Source organism: Cucurbita maxima, unplaced genomic scaffold (assembly GCF_002738345.1).
Source record: "Cucurbita maxima cultivar Rimu unplaced genomic scaffold, Cmax_1.0 Cma_Scf00014, whole genome shotgun sequence".
NCBI lineage: Eukaryota > Viridiplantae > Streptophyta > Magnoliopsida > Cucurbitales > Cucurbitaceae > Cucurbita > Cucurbita maxima.
The window spans coordinates 2,079,709-2,103,975 of record NW_019272030.1 but is presented as its reverse complement, the minus strand read 5'-3'; the positions used below and the strand labels follow the sequence as shown (position 1 = coordinate 2,103,975).

Genomic DNA, 24,267 nt, shown 5'->3' with positions numbered 1-24,267 from the left:
TTTTAAAAAAAAAAAAAAAAAAAAAAAAAAAAAAAAAAAAAAAAAAAAAATCCGACAATTTTTGGATTCCCGAGAAATTTATTGGGAGGACCTGAAATTTAGTGTATATTATATATCTTTTATTATTTATTTATTTTTTAAAAATATTTATATTAATTAAACCATGTAACGGCTCAAACTTGTCCTAGTAGATATTGTTTGTCTAGATCAGCTGTCAATCTCATAATTTTAAAACGTGTCTGTTAGTGAAAGAAATGTTTCGTTCTTCTCTCCAACCAATGTGGGATCTCGCAATTTATCTCTTGGGGCCAACGTTCTCCCTAACACACCACCCAATGTCTGAATCCGATGTCATTTATAATAAATAGTATCAGAGCTAGTCACTAAATGGTGCGTGACATTAGTCGGAGTAGGGCTAAATCCGCTTTATATAAGACGCGTTTTAAAACCATGAGATTGATATTGATACATAATAGGACAAAATGGATAATATTTACTAGCAGTGAGTTTGATCTCGGGTTTAAAGTATAAAAAAATAAAAATAAAAAATAAAAAATTTCCGACGTGGAAAGATAAAAAGTGAAAATATTAAATTAAATATTGGTGGCGCCAAGGGCATACCAGACAGCGGCGATATGGGAGGTCGACTCGTGGGATACGGAGTTGGCGCGAAGTCCAATCGATTAAATTGGTGACGTAGGCAAAACCCACCCTCCGTAACGGTGCCACGCTAGCGTCTTCTAAATCATCATCACGTGATTCCACACACGTGGCGGGTTCCACGCGAGAAGACTCTGCTCTGTGGGCCCTTTTTCTTTATGCCTCCGCTGTTGCCGCCCACGTGCATCACTGCTAGTAGTTTTACTTGATCCACGTTAACGGATTATCACGACATCAAATAATCAAATTTTAATATTTTAAAAAGTATTTAATACATTTTAAAATTTAAAATTTCATGTTTAATATATTTCTAAAATTAAATTTTAGGTTTAATAGTTAACCAAAAAATTAGATACAAAATTTTAAAAATAGAAATTAATTTTATATTGAATACAGAATTAATAGTTTATTATAAATAATTCTTAAACCTTAATAAATTTCAACTTGAATTTAAATTTTGCTTAGAAGAGGTTAAATTACCTATTATAAGTTATAAATTTAATTAAGGATGATTTTGGCTATTTAATCCATAATATTATATTTAAAAAGTTGATTTGAATAAATTATCGTGATGATCTGTCATTACACGTTGAATGCTAAAATTGGTATTTTGTTTAAATTACCTAATTAACAATATTAATTTATTAGAATTAAAAACTTTTTATAATTAAGAAATTAAATATATTTTGGAAATTGAAGTAAATTTTAAAAGTAAATTTATAAATAGCTAAATTAATAAAAATATTAGAAATATGAAATTATAAAGAAAATAAAGGTGGGTAAATTAATATTAAAATTATGAGCACAAAAGAAAATAAGGTGTCGGTGGGTGAAATTACGTGGATTTATATCCACAAAAACAAATAATAAATTAATAAATAAAAAGTCCGTGGGTTTCACGTGCTCATAGTATTAAAAATCCTGCCCACCCATTTAATTTTTTCTTTTTTTTTTCTAAATAAATCAAACATTATGGGAGGGGGTCACCTACTGCATTTAATTCTATTTTCGGTGGCCCTAATTTTACTAACTATATTTAAAATTATTAATTAATTAAAAAAAAACCCACTTTTCATAAAAGGATGATGCTTATATTATATTTAAAATTATTAATAAATTAAAAGTAAATCTCACTTTTCACAAAAGGTTGATGCTAAATTATCTTTTTGGTTAGTTTATTCAAATAAATAAATTATTTTAATTCTCCGAGTATTATTAGTAAGATTATTATAGAATTTTAAGTTCAACCACGTTTAATACTTTAATATTATGATCAATAATTGAGTTAGTCATCAGGCTGGCATAAAAGTACTTATGTTTAATCGCATAGCGTTTTTTAATTTAACTTTAATTTTTAAAATTTTACTCAATAATGCAAATAATTATTTTTTATTAAAAGTACATTTAAAATAATATTTATAGTAAAATTATTATTGATGTTGGAATTGAAATATATTTTTTTTAAAGGAAAAAAAGTTTTCACATCAAATGTAAAGCCAAAAGAAGCGTTTGGTGTCGGTTGCTATTAATATAGAAATAATAATTTAAAGGAATTACTATTACACATAATAACAAACAATAATATAATTAAATATCCGAATATATGACGTAATAAATGTGGGTGAATATTTTTTAATAAACAATAAAACGAAGCTCAATATTGTGAAAGACCTCATGATGGTCGGTCGACGTGGCACTCGCTTTCAACGATCAACGTCTTAGATCTCACCGTCTCTTCTCCTAACCCTATCCTACAATTATTGGGCTAATAAATAGAGATCATCTGACCACTTTATGGGACTACAAAGATATTATAGTTGGATTCTTATCTCCAATTACACACTTTTGTATTCATATGATAGGACTAAATAGGTGTCTCATGAGTCAAATGGCTCGTTGAGAACCCGAAGAAAATAGAACCAAAGGCAGGTCAAACTCACATTATATTGTTTAATGAAGAGGTTAATGGCCAATCATCGAATAAATCATGACAATAGTTGTTCTTTTAAGCATTGTTATATGTTCTAATACAATAAAAATAAGGATGACTGTTTGAATCTCTAATTTAATCATCAAACACCGTTCGTGTTTACAATTTTTAGTTTATTTCGTTGAATTTTGGAGTGGAAAGCTCAAAACTCTGAGCTATTGATTAAAGCTATATGCTTTAAACAACTGACATAAAAGGCATTAACATCAAAATCCACGAAACCATGGCAAAAGAAGTTGTTAATCCAAGAATGACGCTTTAAGCCACACACAAAACCAATAAAATGAAGAGTAGCAACTAAGAAGAAACCTTGCGGCAGTTAACTCAAATGATTCCTACTTCATTCATTAACCACCAAACAACTTCTCACCCTTATTTCTCAATCCTTCACTCAGCTTTCAATGGAATATCAATCAAACAACCAACCAAGAACTTTTAACCACCCGAAAACGAAACCCGATCTTCTTACACTTCAGTCTGTTCAACATACAATACTATTAAGTTTTTGCACGTTCCTGATATTGTGTAAGAGAAAAATTACTAAAAACGGGACGAAATTTCTAATCAGACAATGTTTCTGAGCAGTTATAGTATTGATGATAATATATAATGATAATTATAGATATCCTCCGTCTCTAAATTTATCCCAAGTCTAATGCAGAGAGAGACAGAGCCTCGTTTCTAGTCATTTCTCAAACTGCCCCACTCATTTTCTCTACCTCCCTAAAAATCCTATTGTTCTTCTCCATCTAAATACCCCCACAAAACTGAAAAGAAGCAATCCTCTAACCACTTCCAAATATGTTTAAAATTACTTCTTTCATGTCTAAATCCCTTCCAATTATGTTTTTAATCATTCATGAAGGGATTTGCCTGATAAATTTGGAACCAGGGTTTCATAATAAAATATATTAACAGCCATAAATTGATGAACTGAATAAAAAAAGTTACGTATAATATTGGAAAGAACGTGAGACCAAATGCTAGCAAAGTTACTATGCACATCAAATTTAGAACACTTCTTCATGATCACAAGTACATAGATACCTTATATGTAAGAGGTCAACGACCTGGAGAGAAGAACCATTCAATATATGTAGAACAAGAACTTCATGATTAATCATCCGCAGGAAAGAGGAGAAACCAACGGAAAGCAGAAATAACAGAATGGAAAAATAAAGTCATCAGAACTCGAGTAAAAACTAAAATATTATAGAACAATAATTTGCAAAGACACATTTATTAGAATATCAAAACAAAATGAAGGGTTATCTACTGCAAGAGTCCTACCTACAGTCATTCATACAACTTCGCAGTCGGCTTAGAAAATATGACCTCACATTATTTGGTAGACATAAGAGAGTACCTGAGAAGAATTCATGCTGCAGACCGTTTTCATCAGTAATGCAAAATTTCCCTCATGAATGGTGATGAGAGAACTCCATTTAGCAACTTGTTCCAATCCACCCCGATAAGAACAGCTTTATAAATACAGAATGATGCGCAACTATAGACAAAGAGCTTTTAATAAATCATTACCTATGTTCCAAATAGAAGTTAAAAATAAAAGCGGCGTTCATTCATACAAATGCTCAAGTACTCTCATCCGACATGGGTCATGTTGCAGAATAAGTGAAACAGCTTGAAGGGAAAATGAAGAACTATTTTGAATCTCCAATAATAAAAGGCAAATGACAGCAAGAATCAATTAAGATTTTATTTTTTTCGGGATCTTTAACCATTGCACGTCACAATTTAATTTTAGTGAGAAAATGATTTACAAATAAGAATGCCTACCTATTTGAGGTGTTGATTGATGGATAAAGATCCAAAACCTCATATGCTGATGGAAGCAAAGATCAACCTCATGCATAGTACTACTAATGCTGGAGTAAGAGCACTACCATACTGAAGTTGAAGAAACCTTCCATTGAGTAGTATCAACCCTAAGTAAGAAAAAGAACTGAGAATACATTGGATTCTATTGAAATTTCAGTAGATCAAGAGTTTCCTACGACTCAACGCTGATTTTGGTTCTGCAAATGCTGATAAAAATCATCATTAGCTTTATCCACTCTACCGCTTGCTTCATCTGAGCAATATGGCCTTATCCCTTCGTTGGGTATATTGTCATCACCTAGAGTGCTCACCCCACTTCTGAAGTTCCCCTGGTATCCCCACTGATCCGTTCTCGGGGGGCCAAATTTTGTATTACGCCACTTTTCCTGCCTAAAGTACTTTCTTCCCAAGTCATATGATGATTCCTTTGCTCGTTTCGATGTTTGTTGGATGTTTGATAGATTGCATAAATCCTGTTGGTAATTAGTACTTGTACTAGGGGGGGTTTCTTCTGAGAAAGAAGTTCGAGAATCATGGCAGTTGACCTGCATTTCTTGAGAAGATTGTCTAACTGCAGTACCACAGGCAGATGTAGGCAGGCCTCGCTTACCTCGGGGATATGGTGGCAGGGGTGGAAAAGGATGAAAAGGCATTCCAGGAGCAACATCCCAACACTCCAGATTCTCTGCACAGGACGTTCCACATTGCTCAACAATAGAAAACGGAATTCCATAGGACACAGGCAAGCAAGAAATAAATTTTTCCTGCGGGTACCCAACCGTGGAAAAAGCACAACTCAATTTGCCAATACTCTGTCGGGGAGGATCTAAAACTGTTGAAAAAGCACTTGAAGAAGCCACGGGGAGACTGAAGGGAAAAAATCCAGGAGGAATATCTTCAGGGATGTTCTGCACTGCACTGTCTGCTCTAATATCTTCGTCTTGGCTACCACGTACTCCAACAGAATCAGAGAGGGAGAAATCCTTATCATCACTGTTTACCTTGTCTATCAGCATTGACACCACTCCAACACTACTTAATTGGCTGGAATTGAATTGCTGCACAGATTTTGATTCAAGCTTCTGCTCCTTGGATCTCAGATCTAGGCTTGTGTCTGCAGGCTGATCCCATCGACTCTTACGCTTACAGACTTTTTGTCCATTCAATGAGTGACCAGCTGTGGAAGCCATAGAACAGACCTCTGCAGGATGAGCATCTGGCAGAGATGTAGACAGTGACTGTTTCACACAATCAATTGCATCTGTGGGTCTGGAATCCTGATCACGCCGATAACTGTGTGATGCTGTAAACCTACTGCAGTTTGAACCCCTGTAAACTTCCAATCTTCCATCCTCCCTCTCAGAGTAAACAAATTTTCTGGTATGTCTGGGGAACCATCTGTCCCGAAAACTTCGAGCAATTTGATGTACCTACACATCCATGCTTAACCAATTAAAACTGAACTTTGATAGCTTTTGGCCAGACATAATACCTCGCTAAGACTTACCATTTTAAAGAAAAAGGATCGTGAATTATATTTGAATGTTTTTGGACATTTTCAATAAAGAGTATTAGTGGCGTTCTTTAGAAAATTGTCTAGATGCAGCACACTTGAAATAAAGATCATTTTTACCATCTTTGAGTATACTGGAGGTCTTAACGTAATTACTCTTTTCTTGATACATTGCAAATAGAACATCTGAACCGTGATTGAGTGACATTTGCATAGATCATTCATTTGAAGACAAATGTCTTATTGCCCTTTTGTGATTTCACTCTTTAATATAGTCAAGCTATGGGAAGCCCTTTTACAGAACCAGATATATATTTTTATATTGAACTTTCATTTGTAGTTAAAGTTCTTATACTCTACTACTTTTTGCAATAATGCTCTTTACGGAATAGGTCAATCAATACTCTAATAATTTGTAAATGATACCTGTTTGTCATCATGCTCTGTCAGCGACAGTAAAGAGTCCCTTAAGCTGCATAAAAAGGAAGCAAATTTTCTAAGATCAATCTAATTGCAAAGGAAGTGGAGGAAAAGAAAAAGAAAGTTGAGCAATCAAAGTTGATCTTGAAGAGACCAATTAAAGAGTGGATTGGAAATTGTTTATAAAGCTCCAAAAGCATGGAAAAAAAATGGATAATGGGGTATATCACTTATAAATTTTTCTCATTTGCGATTAATCTGGAAATCATAAGCTCCTAAGAGAATCAATTTTTTCATTTGTCTCTATGCTATAGAGGAATTCACTCAATTGAATAGCTGAAACGTCAACCTAATATCCCAATTTCTCCTAGCTGGTGCATTTTGTGCAAAAAATGTAATGAGACAGTGGATCATATCTTCTTTAATTGTAAATCTGTCTCAAGTGGTGGCCTTCACTGCCCAAACTCTTTGATATTCTCAATGGTGCTTTTCTAGAATGATCAAAGAAAACAATAGATCAAGTTTTCCCATTCAAGCCACCTTTCATTTGATTTTGTCAAAAAAGAAAGTTGGTTTGGGGGGTTGATTGATCTAATCCCTGTAATAACCAGTCCTCTTGTCACCATGCTCCTACAAAATGATTTGAGAGCTGAATGCTTTCAAAGATCTTGGTAAACCCATGTAATATATATAGTGGATTTGGGCGCTCTAGCCTAAATGAATCATATTTCGGCTATTACCTTCTCCATTAATATGCCACCAATGATCAGTGTTCACAGGAGTAAAACGGTTCAATGTCTTACAATGTTCACGCAGCCAGTATTTTTGTCGGAAGGAGGCCCAGACGATCACGGTTCAAGCTATAGAAAACAAGACAACTAGTTGATCCAGGGGAAGTGTCGCATTCGGAATTCAGATTAAAGAATTTCTCGAATGATCAAGTTCTTTTTGGATCGGTAAGGATAAATGAGCCACAAGAAGAAGCAAAGCCTGAGGCCATTCTTCTCCAAACAGGAACCCCGAATAAATGAGTCACTTGAATTTTGTGTGCCGGGCAACGGGAAAAATTGCCATGATGATCAGAAAAAGGTAGTCTTGGTCACTACATTGGCCCTGCTTCCCAACATTTCAGATAGTTGGTGGATCGAGTCCTCAGGTATCTTTCAACGAGAAAAAGAGGATTTGAGGTACCAACGCTATAAAAGTTCTCCTTCAGAACTTTGGTTTGAAAGGAATAGAACATTCCAAGAACCTTTAGTAGATAAATATTTTAATTGGAAAGAGTGAATGGTTAAGCTTCAGATAAAGTTTTTACTGTACACCTTCGTGTAAATGCCCTCCTAAGCTATTGGTAACAATTGGAGTGCTTTTATATGAGTGCCTAGGTGACAGATCAGGAATTCTGATCTCCTGTATTCTTCATCTTTAGAGTATTTTAATTCTCATCTTAAAAAAATATTAATACGTTCGATAATATCTTCATGATTAACGTCCTTTATTAAAAACTTTAAAAGGCAAAGAAAAAGTAGACATCATGAAGAAACTGAAGTCTTCATTAGCGCATCTCAACAAATTTAAACTACCACATGGTTCACCGCTATCTGCATAATGACTAGGAAATGACAGTTTGAAATTAAGCATCACAATATCTAACCTTTCCATTCCAGGGCAAGGAGGACCTCCATTAATATGCTCTGAGGTGAGTATCTCTCTCATAACCAAGTATTCTAGGACCTGCAGAAGAGTTTGATTATTAAATCCTCCGTTTGGAATCAAAAAAATTTCAATAAATGATTTAAAGATAAATAACTGTTTGGAACAATTTTTTTTTAAATGAACCTAATTAAATTTTTGTGTTTGGATGTTTAGGAGAAAAGAAAAGAAAATACAAAATTTAGTAATATAGACTTTTAAATTTGATATATCAGATAAGTCATTTAACTCCAAATTCAATGCAATCCTGCAAAATCTGATCATTTTAGTCAGNGGGAAACTGGAGATGGAGGGAATAGCGAGCGCAGAGAAACCTTTATTATATTATTATATTATTTATTATTAATATTAATATTATAAATAAATTATTAATATAATTTTCAGGGAGTGGGTCCCACTTTGTTTTTTTTTTTTCTTTTAAAAAAATAGATAAATATAATAATATCAAATATCCTCCCCCAGATCGTTCTATATTTCTCATTAATTCCGTACATTATATTACCAATAAATACGTGGAAATATTAAAATTCAAAATATTATGTTTTTTTTTTTTTTTTTTTTTTTTTGTACTGAACGTAAACCTCAATACGACAGAATTTAGGATGCTCTTCCCCCAACCCCCACCCCAAAAAAAAATCAAAATTTTCTAAGGGACCTTAGCCGTAGAGGTATCAGCACCGGTGACCATCTCCAACAAAAAGAATGCCTCAGCATTTCTTATCCATCTCTTAATTTTCTGTCATTTTGCCTTCAACTACTAAACCTTCATGTTAGAAGTATTGGGATGGTCCAAAGTGTTTGGATGGTTCCCAGTCAATATCCATAACATCCGGGGAAAACTGATCTGAGAAAAAATCTCATCGAATCCACAAATTCCCTCAATAGTTTCTTATATTCGGTTCTTTCACAGCTTTGTACTGGTGTAAATGTTTGTATCCAGACGATCAACATCCTAAAAAATTTTCTTCCTTCCCAACCAAATATTGTAAATAATGTCAAAAAGGACAACCAAATATTGTAAATAATGTCAAAAAGGACAAGCATGCTAAAAAAAAACCCCGAGCCAATAATCCAACCTAAAACCAGAAGCAGTTCCATACTCCTAGAAAAAACTACAGCTTTAAAAACTTCTACGATCCAAAAATATTGACGTACTCTTTATCTTCATAGGCTCCAAGTATAAGATTGTCATCAACAAGCTGCAAATGGTTAATTTTGACCCTGTCATACCTATGTCCGGACCTTTGAGGGAAAGATAGTATATCCTTCTCAAGCAAGTCCACCAAGCGCATCAAGGACTAGATTAAAGAAAGAAAGGGCAAAAGCTAATTTTGACCCGGTCATACCCATGTCAGGACCTTTGAGGGCAATGGATAGTATATCCTTCTCAAGCAAGTCCAGCAAGTGCATCAATGACTAGATCAAGGAAAGAAAAGGGAAAAGCCATACTCCCTCCCTACCTCAAGGATGTGCTTGCCCTATGAGTATACCTAACTTGGAAAAGGTAAAAATGCTACACAGAGGAAACAACATTCCTCCTAATACGCTACAGAGTAATATATTAAATAAATAAGATATATTTTTGGTTGCGATATCAAAAACTTAAAACTTTTTCGTAAAGATTAAAAATATGAACATATTGCATTGGTGCTTTATAAAACTATACTTTCATCACCAAGTCTGGCCAGAGATTGAAATCCGTACCACATTTTCCTATTCCCTCTCCCTATACAAAGCCAAAAAGGTTGGCATTTACCACCTCAATCATTTTGAAACAACCGTTTGTAATAATTCACTTTCAATATAATCGCAAGTTGTTTTCATACTAAAATTCAGTTTCTTCGATAATTACATACTGAACCTTGTTTATTCTTAGTTAAAAGAGGAGCAATTGAACAAATATTTTGCTGCGCTGTTCATTAGACACGTTATGAAGATAAGGAAATAATCATATATATATAAAAATATTGAACTAGGAAGTTCCTTCCCAAACTCAGAAAAGAATATTGCAATTGCCATCAAATGTACTACCTTCAAAAGCTTCCGAAGAATCGGTATCTTTTTGAAGTCACTTCTATATTGCTTCATTATGTTATGCAGCATCCGCAAACCTGAGAGCAAAAAAGAGGTGCATAATCAGTTTATGATATTCTATAAACCTAATAGTACGACAAGAAGGCAACAGAAATTATACTCAAAGACCACAAAAATAGAAAATGAAAAATAACAATAAACTGGGGGAAACTCTACCGTTTTTGTTCATTATGTCAGTCAGTACTACTCGTGACTTTGTCTTCAAAAGAGCATCAAGGATCATTGAAAGATCTCGATTGCTGTAAAAAAAAAAAAGCATTCAATACTATCAGATACATAACATAAATCACTGTTCATAATTTGGAACATAAAAAATATAATAATAATTTAAGGCAACCTCTGAATGGCTTCATTTAATACTATCAGATGCATAACATAAACGACTGTTCATAATTTGGAACATCAAAAAATATATTAATAATTTGAGGCAACCTCTGGATTGCTTCACCGCTGGCACTTGCACCTGATGCAGCAGTCAGGAGAAGAAGCTTTAAGTATCCTTTAGGGGCGTCCTGTTAGAGGAAGAAAAAAGCTTATGAGTACGTGAACACTGCAAAATCTCTGAACGAAAAATGAGCACACTGCAGCAGATGCAAATCCACTTTTTTTTTTTCCTTTGGGTTTGAGTAAAAAGACCACCTTTTTATAAAGAAAGAACAAAAGTACAGAAGAATATGCTACATCAACAGAAACCAATACTCTGATCCATGAAGAAAAAAAACACAGAAAAATTATATGAAGACTAAGCAGCTGATGGTAAAGCATAAAAGAGTGCATTAACCATTCATTGCCACCAGCAAATAAAACCGATAGAATAGCAGAAAATTCACAAGTCAACATGCGGAAAGTTATGACGACTCACTTTTCTTTTGCTAATTCCCCCTTCAGCATCCAGGAGTTCATTAAGCTTCTCCTCAACTGAAGCATTAAATACCATTAACCATTAATAAGCACGTCGTGGCTATTTAAGCTACAGCTAGTATTCCAAATATGACTAACCTGCTTCAAAGCGGTTACCAGGAGAACCATCTACCAATCGCTTGGGCTTTACAGAGGAAATCTGGGGCCTGTTAGCTATTTGAACTTTTTCTACAGAGCTAACTTTTCCTTTCTTGATGGAACCTGGTTTACGCGATGTTTTCATCCGAAGATGCGACTTTATATATACTTTCTTATCTTCAATAGCAACCAGCTTAGACTTCTTACGAGCATCAATGTCAGCAACTGATAACTTTGCCTCCTGCTCAATAGAGCATGTATTTTTGTCAGAATTATTGTCACCAGGAGATATTTCTGGCTGATCCACAAACACAGGTTGGCTCGTCACATCTTCAGTCTGATGGGTAATATCAGCCAGTGGAGTAGGTGATGCTACCTTTGAGTCTTCAAATTCCAACGAACTGTGCAATGGTGAAATTGTAGAGGCAGAAAGGTTAAGAGGATCCTCTTTTGCTTCTGAAATCTTCGAGGCAGAAAGCTTAAGAGTATCCTCTTTTTCATCTGAAATCTTAGATTCGACAGAAGTTCTGCTAGGTTGATCTTTCTTATCCCTAACCCCTTTTATATGCTCTGAGGGTTGCTTTTTAACACCATCCAACAAACTAACTGTAGTTGGCAAGTTATTATTCCAACTTCTACCATCTGGACGAAGCATCACTGGTTCTGGAAATTCTTCATCTGAATCACTTTGAATAATGACCTCAGAATTGAGGGGGTCTCCACCTATGTAACCTCGACATTGGAAAGAACCACAGTAACATTTTTTTGCAGCAGCCCCAAATACCCTTACATAATTGTAGTCAAATGTCACCTCTTCACCCTGAAAAAGTAAAGAAATGGAGAGGATATGACTTCTTGCTAATGTATAAGGCACTCAAACAAGAAATTGATTAAGCATTGACAAAATTGACATAAAAAGAAAGAGTACTCTTCAGTAAATAAAGAAGCACGCAAGAAAAGGTTTGGAACTCAAAACATATCTGTCACAGCCAAGCAAGATTGTTAACTACCAAAGAAATGCATGTGACCGCTAAATAAGTGTATTCCTTAATTTATAACTATGGTTCAGATGAAAGAAACTTACCAACTATTGTCTTGAATAAGTGATGCCAATTTTAAAACATTCTATTTATTCTTATTAAACTTCGGAGTTATCTCTACCCTGCGCCTCTAGGTTGTTCTTTTACCATCTTTTGAGGAATATACGCCTTTGTTTCTTATATATATATATATATAGAAGAAATGTACGCCTATATTCTTATTAAAATTTGTTTACATAGACAAAAGAAATGGGAAGAAAACAAGAAATGAAAAGAAAAAAGACCGTTACTGACCAAAAAGATACCAAAGTATCAGATATCGAGTTTTGAACAATAAATGCACAAATGTCCAAATCAACCAAAAAATTTGGGGAAAACATTCAAGGGAAGGATAAATTTAAAGAAAATATATCAAAGATAAGGATGGAAACATCAAGGTTGTTAAGTTTCATTCATCCATACTGATAATTACAGGATCAAGTGAAAAAGATATTCTACGCGAGACTCGACTTTCAATATCAAAAGAGAACTATAAAAAGTTATGGATCACATGATCTTGCTTCTGTGAATAATGTCGCCGAAACTAATTTGTTTACAGCCCGGCTTCAATTCACTTTTTGAAAAACAAGCAGATATAGTGTAATCTGATGCCAATTTTTCATCACGATGTTTTTTCATCCCAAAGAACACTGAAACTATGGCTGTGGAAAGAGGCATATACTTTATAACAAGAGAGCGACAAAAATGTTTTATCAGTGTAATTTCAACTGCAGGAATTGATAGAAAAATGGTAAATAAATAAACCATCCAATAATGGCATTTCAAGAGCCCTAAACAGTTGGAGGTTACAGAATTAGTTTCTACCATTGAGTCAAAAGCTACTTATCTTTTAAAGATTAAGAAAAACACATGCACACTCCTTCCCATTGACGTAGTAAAATGTCTTACAGAAGAGGCAACCAAATTCCAACCCTAGAAGCTTAAAAGAACACGCTCCAATTAGAGCATTACTAAGTGTTATACTTATAATAAAAAATAAATAAAATAAAAAGAAGCATCAAACCCAACTTTATCAACAACCACCACACGGTCCCTACTCTTCTCATTTAAAATGATGCCGTTACTATCAACCAAAAGTCCTCCAAATCATATCACATGGATATTCATTCTGTTAATGATTCAGTTAACAGAATGAATATCCATGAGTCAGTAAACAGTAAATATATGAAAACGAAGGTAGCAAAAGGAAACAGTAAATATACCTTCTTAATATCCCTTAGTGCAAAGAGCCCAATGCAGATTTCTCCATTCACCATCCACTGTTCCAAAGCCAAGAAAATAAGAATAAAAAGAAGAGAGAACTAAAAAATCGTAAATTCTCTCATAACTCTCTGAAATTTAATGTTTAAGTTGTTAGTACTGCTTTTACTGGCAGTAAAATTTTGAAAAATAAAAGTCCCCATTGCGATAGAAAGTAGGAACTAACCTGGTCAACACAGAATTATTAAAAATCTCAAACAAATGTTAACAATCAACGTTGGTTGACATGCAAAGTAAATACACAACAGATGAAACAACCATAAGTTTTCAAAATAAATTTCTTCGATGGATTGCTGGTCGTCTAGTAATCTTTATGATTGGAGGGATTCTAGAGAATGGACTACTTAGAGCTAGGGCTCCTTCACAACCAAAACCTCTTCTAGAGAATGGACTACTCATAGCTAGGACCCCTCAACAAAAAAACGGAAAAATAGGATGAGGATGTTGAAAACAGAAAAATATTGGAACCTCATGCATTATGTGTGCTCATGCATTGGGGGATACCCCTATTCCATCACGAGGGTATGGACACGTACACCACTAGCAGGTGAAGTATCATTATGTTTCACATAATGTTGCCGTGACGGTTACTAATCATAAGGAGCTACTAGAGCAGGCTCGCCCGACAAGAAAAGGGGCCAGCGGTGTGTGAACTGACTGGTGAGTCCATGCTCGCACGTATGGGTTGTGTGTAGATTATATGGTACACATCTAAGCTGCCCGTTAGGATAGTGTCATAGGAAAATAGACTGATATGATAGGTCTCATCATTGCCCTCATCCTATTGTGAGTGGGCTTTAGGTCGTAGGTTAAAAGGCACATTTAGGAGTCCTTGGACAGCTCGCTCTCCTGGTTTCCTTTTCTCTTTTTTATTATTTTTTTATTTCAATTTGCAAAATGGTTTGAATACCTATTTTGGGAGATTATTGGGTGGGTAATAGTCCCTTGTGCTGTGTACCTTCCTCCCTTATTAATACCACTTGTCCTCTATGAGGTTTCATTATGTAGCTTCTGTTTTGTCTTTCTCGAGTATCTTTTTCTTCTCTTTGTCATCCCTTGCTAGGTAGGGAGGTGGAAGATGTTGTGGTGCTTCCGGGATTTTTCTGTTAGTACAGGCAAAAGGGAGATTTGTTATTGGGTCTGCAAGTCTTTGGAGGGGTTTTCTTATTAGGGACAATCACTAAACCAACAGATTGTTATTGTACAATCTCAAATTACCTATATCCAAACACCCAAGTTCCAACAGTCTCGTTGCACCTTCCAACTGACCAAATGAGAACCCTTCTTCCTCCTAACTCAAAAGTCTCTCATAAACTTCTCTATAATCTTAATAATCCACATGAAGATCCTAAATTACAAAAGGAAGCCAGAACTCTGCTCAAGATCGAGGGTCCACCTACCTCAAAAGGGAAGACCTAGATAAGAAGAACAGCTACCACCCGACAACCCAATTACCCAGCTTAGTATAATCATAATTTAAACTAATTATTGAACACTTACCTTTACTAATCTTTAAACCAGAGATGCTATCAAAGACCAACTGAAAGTGAATAATGTTTACGAAGGAATCTTCCCTACCAGGGCAAAAAAATCATGTCATCAGACCACCGAAGATGCAGGAGATACAACCTATCAATGCCTTCCCATCTTCAACCCCTCAAAAACACCCTTCTCCATTCCCCAAGAGACCATCCTACTAAGGTTGTCCACAATCGACAATAAAAAAATAAAAGTAATGGAGAAAGATAATCACCTTGTCCACAGAAAGCAAAGCTCTTACCTCCAGGCCTACCATCCACCATAATAGAATACCAAGCATAGTTTATGCAACTATAAATCCAAAATCTCCACTTGGAACCAAAACCTTTCTTCGAAAGCACCTTCTCTAAGAAATCTCAATCTACATAATTGTAAGCTTTTTCAAAATCAATCTTAAAAATAACACTAAAAAAACTTCATGTTAACAACTCCTACAATCCTCAATCGCCTCATTAATCATAAGAAATTGATCCGGAATCTATCTCTTCACCATAAAAACCCCATTGACACTCAGTAATCAGGCTACAAAAGTCTTTCCTCAACTGATGGGCCAAAACCTTCGGAGCACATAAGGCATTAATATGCCCCTGCAGCATTAAGACCTACTTATAGGGTGAAAATACTACCAAAAAAAAAACAAAGACATCATTTTACCAAGAAAATGTAATAGTACGCTCCAATGATTTTTTATAAGAATAATGTGCAAAAATGCTCAGTGAATTAGGTATAAACCTTCTCTGTGCGGCAATTTGGATCACAACTGTGGTTAATGAAACGCCCCAAATTTCCCTTTCCACATGCATCTATGACCTGTAAAACACAAATAGACGGATTACAGACTTGAAATAACTTTCACCAATGGGGAAATGAAGGGGAAGAGGACGCTATTAAGAGAAGTGGCCTGCATATCAGTTCCTCTTCAGTGGTCTAGGACAGTATAGGAATAAAAATCATTCTTACCTTGCAGTAATTAAGACATAATTATATTCTTAAAGCATTACTTAAAAGATGTCCAGTAGTAGGAAAAAATAGATTCCTTCAACATGTTCCTTTTTTGTTTCTTTTTCAAAGGGGTGGGAAAGAAATTAAACAAGTAAGAATCTAAAACATTGCAAGGGAGGGAGCCAAAAGAGAAATAAAGCTTAAATTGAAAGAATACAGAAAGGCATATTAAAAACACAGCAGCCCATTGAAAGAGGTTAGCCCAAACTAGATTAAAAATAAAAGGCCTCCAATCCAAGATAATAACACCAAGAGGATATTAGAAAAGAAGATGAAGATTCAACCTCACTGCCATCTAGTGTCATGAAGTAAAAATGTCGATGACCGTTCAATGCATACTCCTTTTGACGTGCCTCATAAGCATGCATGTCAAGGACCTGTATCGACCAAATAATTCAGCATTGGTTCAATCATACAGAATCTTATGCAAATTCAACCTAGAGCTTCACATATTCATGGACATATTCACACTGTTGCACAATTTTTTAATTCAGCCGAAAGAGTGAATTCATAAAGGAGATTACATTATTGGTCCTACAAATATAATAGTTTCTTACCAGCACATCCAATCAACATGATAGATAACAAACAAAGCAAGAAATATACATGCAACTATCAGGATACATGGAAAGTAACCAAAGATCATGGTAGACCATCCTACAGAATGTCTTGAACTATGGATAATACTTCACAATTACCTCTCCAACATACTCAATGAGAAACTGTCCTTTTGATATATCCTCAACCGACTGTAGCCCATAACCCTTCTTTCCGCATCGCAACCACTGTAATTTAGCATACTTGCGCTTCTGGAACTGAAACCATGCATTCAAAAATTAAATATACCCCTTCATCAGGACTCGATTTACTTTACAGAAAAGATTTCAAAAATAATTAAAAAAATAATAGATAATAAATAAAAGAGAGATAAATTTAGAGCTCTAAGAAAAAGTTGCTAAACCTGTTGATTAGAACAAAGGTCCCCGCAAGGGCATGTACCTCGAACGCATTCAATATTGAGCATTCGATTCAAGCATTCATCTCCACAACCTAATCGACCATCCAAAGCTGGTTTGCAATGACAAACCATTATCTGTTTAAGATTTATGAAAATTAAAAAAAAATAAAATCAGGACAATATAGTATTGACCTAGACGTATTCAATCTCGTAACCTAATTGGCCACTTAAACTTCAAAAGGTGGTTTCCAACACTGACAAATTATGATAAGACTAAGATCTATAAAATATTAAAACCAGACCAAACACATTTGCCTTGCCAAAAAAATTGAACAAGAAAGCTAACAAAATTACACTTTTATCCCAGCAAAAGAGTAGATTGCTAATTTTATTCCCATCCTATAAGAAAAGAAAATGATATCTAAGATATCAATAATATGACTAACAGATGAAGCAGCATCAGCAACAAAACTTAAAAAAGTAGCATGATCATGATTCAGGTGCATTAGAACATCAATTCCATACACTGCATGCTTGTCATTAGTTGAAGTTTTGTTGAAGATTTCCGGTGCATTCTATGTGACTAAGCATTCCTCTAGATATTACTACCACAAGCACAGTCAAAGTTTCAAATTGCTTTCTTGAACTTTTCAAATCAACTTTGTGAAGTACAATATACTATAGACTGACTTATCAAAAAAAATATATGTACTTCCTATAGTTATAGTTCCCTCATTGCAAATTGGGAAGGTCTTTTGTAAACACCATGGATTATACATCTTTTGTAAATTTCAATCATCAATGAAATTGTCTCTTATCAAAAAGAAAAAAAAAAATATATATATATATATATGTACTCTCGACTGTCTAATCAAAAAACAAATGAATAATATAGATTGTACCCAGCCTTACTAAATCTAACTGCATTGCAGTGACAAGTTCCATTTTCAAATATTCTTCCCTACAAGAAAACAATACGTGCACCCTCTACTTGGTAGAAATTTATGAGAAAGGAAATTTCAAATTAAAAAATATGAACTACGAAAACAAAGGCACATAGAGGATAAAGAGCTGTGCAAAAGCAATAGAAAACAAAAGAAACCATCAACCAACTTCGTTAATCTTTTATCTGCTCTTAGTTCCAGAGAAAAAATCAACTGAAAAAAAAATTCAGAAGAAAAAGTTTTCACTTGTCCCTCTCACACTGGTGCAGGCTACCCATGTACTGGAAATTTGTGGATCAAAAGTCAGCTTTTTGTTCTCCTTGGTACCTGTTCAATATTGAATGGAGGTTCTAAATCACTTTTGTATGGGCTAGTGCTATCCAGGAAAGACTTGCGATCTTCAGCAGTAGAATTTGCTCGCCCACAGTGTTATGAGAAAGGAGAAGATTAGTGAACCAATCTAGGGATTGCAATGACTGACGCCTTCGGCTAGAAGGAAATAGGAGACTTTCGAGGATGTTTACAGGGATTTTCTAGAACTCATAATACTCTTATTACCTAGCTTCAAAATTAAGTTACCTATCAAAAGACTTTTGTACTCCTTTTTTCTTTAAAACTAACTGAACTGTCTTTCCTAAATTGCTCTTAGTAGTACAAGGAGATCCTACATCTCCTACCTTGTCCCTTTCTAGTTTGTTGACAAGTTCTTTATTCAAGGAAAAAATAATAACTTTACAGGTGACCCCAATTTGATGGAAGGGTTGTATGAAATAAATTAGAAAAAACAACCCAAACTCTTCCAAATAAAAAAAAAAATAATGGTATGGAAAAAGGCTAGGTGTTGAACACTAGCCAAAGCAACATAGCTAAAGAAAACACTCAGGAAAATCAAGAACGTGAGAACACAACAAAAATTTCTATTATTGAAGGCACAAGAATATGAAATCATCCAACTTCGAATTCCCAAGTTTCCTAACTAATACACTAGATCAATTTGGACATACAAGTTAAACCTACTTTGAATTACATGCATAAAAATCTTAAAAATCATCTATCAAGATGAAACATCATTTCGAAAAATGCACCTCATCAATAGTCTGAGTTTTACGACTGCGGTGCAAAAAGTGATTGCTGCTAATGGAAGTAAATTTGTTCTCTTGAGGAACAGCAGTCACTGCAAACAAGTACAGGAGTCACATTTCGACAATCAGAATTGCAGGATACTGGACTACAAAAGTATTTATTATTACTATTACTACTACTACTACTACTATTATTATTATCATTATTATTGATGGACTCCCCAAGGGAAAATGTAAATTAATTCTGAACTTCATAATACTATAATGGCATCCCCAGCTACATCCAAGTACCTGTTGTTGGATGAAAACTATCTAATTCCCTATAAGTTAGCCTTTTATTAGAAGCATTTTCTTCCCCAGATTCATCTGATATTTCCAACTCTGCATTAATCTCTGCATTAGACTTCTCTTGTGGGATTGAGCAGTCAGCAAAAGCTTTGTCCACATTTTCCTTACAGGTCCTTCAAACACAAACAACTATAAATTAAAAAGTGTCTATATATCTGTGTGTGTACTGATAATAAACAATTTCATTGATGTTGGGAAATTACCAAAAAGAAAAAGGGAAAAATATGTCCCAATACAAGGGAGTTACAAAAAAAAAAATCATTGTAGAATATTGGTTCTAGAAAAAGGAAAGTAAAAAATGCGTGAAAAGCAAACAGATTTGATGAACTAAAGACTTGAGAATACCAAAAAATAACAATTTCAACTGCATTAATTTGCAGAGAGCTTATTCAAAAATTATGAACAACATGGAACACCATTTAGCATGAGGTTTATTGAAGTTAAATTAGAAAACTTTTACAATATCAAGGAAACAGGATGAAGTGAAAAACATGGAAGACCATTTAGCACCAGCCTGGCATATGGTTTGACGTGGTCCTTCTCTCATAAGTTCAATAATATCCCAGAAACAGAGGAACTATGTCAATAGGTAATACCCTGAACATTCTATTTCCAGGAAAAAATAAATTGGTGTATATTTATATACATTTTGCAACAAGAAAAAAAAAAGACTACATAAAAATAGAGGGTAGCTCAAAGAGTAAGCAACCTAATAAGACAAAAAGTTGGCATTTGCCCAACTCCCAACCCATATTTGCTTATCAACACCCAGACTTATTTAAATTTTCTTCAATCCCAATCCCCCTATTCCTAAGTTTGCTCGTGTACAAATGGTATAGTAGAATGTCGACTTATAAAGATGCTGCATGAGAATCCAATCTAATATTCTAATGCATATTGTGAGTATAAAAAGAGAACGTTTAAACAATTTAAAAAAGACATAAAACTCATGGTTCCCCTTCAAGTGGCATATGATTAATGAATGTGTACCATGTGCAACTTGCATGTCCTAAACTATCCACAAGAGAAGCTGGTATGCGTCGCCATTTATGACAATCATCGCAGAGCACCCAAGCATTGCGAGGAGGCATGTACTGCTCATTCACAGCACCCTGTACCACATTCAAATTTACTGCCACTGTGGATGCTATAATGTCATTGCTTTTCTCGGGCTTATCTACAAGGTAATTTCCTAAAACATTCAAATAGAATTAGAAAGAAATTTTAATTTTCCAATGCGTCAGCAATAATCTAGCACAAAAACAGAAAATAAAGATCTCCAACAATCATGTTCAGAGAAGGAGAAGGATTGCATCTGCAAGTGCAAGTAAAATTACCTACTATTTGGTGACTTTCCGTTTCAGTCACAACTTGGTCACATAAAGCCTCCGTGATACTCTTATTAAAAGACTTCCGTCGGTAAACCCTCTCTTTAGAAGCATTCTTTATTTTGTTTTTTGAGCCAGGAGCCTTGGACTTGCCTTTGCTTGTTTTAATAGATTTTGAACCTTTGGGATGTTTCTTCCCTGCAGATTGAGAAGGTAGAAATGTTTTTGAATTCTCTGATTCAGGAAACACACTGCCAACATCTGTTCTGTAACATTCTTTATCTTCGAGAATGCCATCTGCTTTCAAAGCCTCTTCTGGAAGTTCAATCTCTGTTGACAAAGGCACTTGATCCATAGACAATTCCTTAACAGTTAAAGAGTAGTTTACAACATTCGCATCAGTGTAAGTAAATGTCTCACCAGAACCAAGTTGATTGTCCACGTTCAGTCTTCTTCCATGCTTCTTTGATGACTTGGACCTGTTATTGCAAGCAGAAGCACCTGTGCCAGCTTCATCAGAACAACTAACTGCCTGACAGGGTTTCTCCTTCTTCCTTCCTTTCTTACTGCTGGTAGCATTTCCAGAAGCAGCAAAATCTTCTAAAGATGGCAACACTGAGTCCTGCAATTTCTCCTGACGCATTGCTCCAACTTGAATATCTAACATCGAATTTATCACTTCTGAATCAGGTGAAGTTCCAGGATCCAAACACCTGGTATCACTTGCCCTTTCTACAGGCTCAACCAAATGGGAGGAAACACAAAGATTATCATCTGCATGCTTTGTAGATGACTTGTCTATAGTGACGGTGCAACTTGAATCATTATTAGCACATTGTTCATTCACAACAGAAGCATCAGGACATTTCTCTTCTTTACCCTGATTCTTGCTGTAGCAGAAGATCTTTCTTAAAGGCCCCTCTTCAGGCTTTTGATCATCAACACTTGGTGGAAATTCCAAATTACCTTCCCAATATGATTCATTACCATAATGGCAATTGATACCCTTGGCAGACAATGATGAATCAACAATCTCAGGAACCACAATGTTCAGAAAATTGTGGCCCACATTCTTCCCTAATTTAACCTTCAAACGAATACGGTTGGTTGAAGTTGAAGTATCACATTTTCCTTGGGTCCCTTTTCTTGATCTATGTGAACTTTCACTTGGCTGTTTCTTACTCCGCTTAGTACCTCCTTGATTACCTTTAGATTTCTCATTTCCTTGCTTCTTGCTTTGATTTACCAGAACATCGTCAATTTTTTCAAATGACTGAATAATAAAGCCCAGTGATCCCCAAGGCAAGGGACGAGCTGGCCTAGATATAGAGCTTCTCCTTCTTCTTGTTGTGTCAAAAATCAGCGGTTCTGGCACTATTTTTTTGCTTTTCCTGGAAGCCCTTTTTGTCACATTTTTTTGGCTTGACATTCTCCTTCGGCCACTCCTCTTAGAAGACATGAGAACTGTTTCAGGACATTTAACTTCAGAAACACGGCCAACTTTCTCTGTGTCATTGTTGTCTTGATCACTGACACTGCATGAATTATCCTTTATTGGCATATCTGCTCCAATCAACATCCCATAAAATTCATATTTTTCAGAATTAAAGGGCTGAGAAGGCAAGGGGGATGCAAGTAGCTCAACACAGTTGGTGTTCTCTTGAATACTAGCTTCCTCCAGATTGCAGTTATTTTCCATATCAGGTACTATATGTTGTCCACCATCACCATTAATATCAGTCAAGACAACAAAATCGTCGTCCCCAACTTCTGGAATGTACTTGGGTAAGGAATTACTGTCATGCTTTTCATCACACCGATTAATCTCTGGAGAGTGGATGGTTAGTGGTGAATCATCAGCTTGCAAGCATTCCCTAATCCTCTCGCAGCCTTGTGAAGGCAACATTTGCAAGCACAATTCAGGATTGCTGTTCATATCAGCAAATTCATTAACTGTTTCTCCAGAGGTACCACTTAAGCTTTTCCCATCCATCTGGCAAATATATTGTTCACAATTGGCAACTGATCGTCCCATATGTGTTGGCAGTATTTGATCACTCTGTAAAGGGGACATCTCATTCAACATGTCTGCATCTATTTCAACCAAAGCCTCAGTTAACCTGTCTGCAACCTCTGAAAACGAACAACCAGCGCCATCATTTTCCAGCTGTTTTTGATGTATGAAATCACTTGACAATCCATCGGCAGAAGCTGAACTAGAAACAATTTCACAGATGTGAGGAGATTTTAAGTCGTCTGTACAAGTACCTATCCGTGCTAAAAGAGGACCATTTTCTACAATATCACCGCTTTCAACTTTTTCAGAAGCATCAATTATACAACTATTATGATCAAGTCCTTCGGATTTAACAGAATTCATTAATGACCCAGCTAAAGACATCATTTCCATGGTAGTTTTGCAGCCCAAAATATCAACCAAATCATCAACGTCTTGAGACTCTTTCATATCCAATTTCAATGTTCTGTTCTCCACGTTGCAAGCCTCGTTCTCCTCATTTAAACAGGGATCACTATCGCCGGAATCACAGTCCAACCTTTTATCCAATAGCAATGTATCAGCATGTTCGAAGCCTCTGAATGTCCCATCCTCCCCTGCAGTATCAGGCTCTGATGCATTCATGCAGATATTAGTCGCAGTCACTCCAAGTCCCCTATCTGGTTCCGACATCTGACAGTCACTAGAATTGGATGGCAAGGAAGACATCTCCTGGCGTGACTGATACTTGGGAAGAGGTTGACTCGAGCACCCGAACAGCGGAGTAATAGAGCCGCGAACCGGTTCTCCGATAACAGCCGGGTCATCACATGATCCCATCTATCTTATCGATAACGAAAACCAATCGATACCCATAACTCAAAATTTGCATACAGCAACAAAATAGAAGCATACAAAAACGCGACTAACCCGAAACAAGAAAAAGGCGTATACCAATCTTCTTCAATCAAATCCCAGTTCTGCTAGCTCACAACATCTACAACCGGAGAAAACAAGAATACTGTCTCATCGCATTCAAGAGGAATTCCAACGAGCAGATAACCCACCAAAAATGACACTAGCCGGACTCTCTGCATCATTAAAACCCTAATTTCAGAATTTCCAATGCAATGCAGAAACATCCGCGGCGGAAAACACAGAGTTCTGCCAAAATCGAAAACAAGAAGAAACAGAAAAGTCAGAAGGAATCAAAAAAAAAAAAAGACGGTAAATTACCTGGGGGGAAGACGAAATTGAGTAAACGGATGAACTTGCGCAGTTTTTCAATGGCGTCCAAATTGCTGCTCCTACGAATTCCGTTTGCGAAGAGAGAGAGAGAGAAAAAGAAAAAAGAAAAAGAATCGAAGAGGGATGTTTACGCCTTATAAACGTTGTTCTAAGTTCTAACAAAGAGAGTTCCCAACCGAGAGAAGGAATTTGGTGTTGATTGGTAGTCGGTAGAGACCGTTTAACCCTACACGC

General features: G+C 35.5%; 1 protein-coding gene across 6 annotated transcripts; it reads right to left on the bottom strand.

The window, feature by feature from the left end:
- Window positions 1–4,331: 4,331 nt before the first annotated feature.
- On the bottom strand, window positions 4,332–24,267 carry LOC111489728 (histone-lysine N-methyltransferase ASHH2-like). 6 transcript variants are annotated; one of them, XM_023138072.1, is made up of 19 exons: window positions 24,022–24,264; window positions 21,210–23,876; window positions 20,799–21,134; window positions 20,452–20,653; window positions 19,405–19,574; window positions 19,117–19,205; window positions 17,091–17,222; window positions 16,828–16,944; window positions 16,414–16,506; window positions 15,860–15,937; window positions 13,531–13,587; window positions 11,229–12,048; window positions 11,092–11,147; window positions 10,662–10,741; window positions 10,386–10,468; window positions 10,167–10,246; window positions 8,077–8,156; window positions 6,429–6,474; window positions 4,332–5,919 (listed from the first exon to the last, which is right to left on the bottom strand). In XM_023138072.1, exons 2-19 carry the CDS (start codon window positions 23,623–23,625, stop codon window positions 4,669–4,671), a joined length of 6,186 nt encoding a protein of 2,061 aa, XP_022993840.1. In that variant the 5' UTR covers window positions 23,626–23,876; window positions 24,022–24,264; the 3' UTR covers window positions 4,332–4,668. The 6 variants fall into 6 exon arrangements, with proteins under 6 accessions (XP_022993840.1, XP_022993837.1, XP_022993841.1 ...); XM_023138069.1 differs by having other exon boundaries at window positions 20,799–23,625; window positions 23,716–23,876; XM_023138073.1 differs by having other exon boundaries at window positions 20,799–21,119; window positions 24,022–24,262.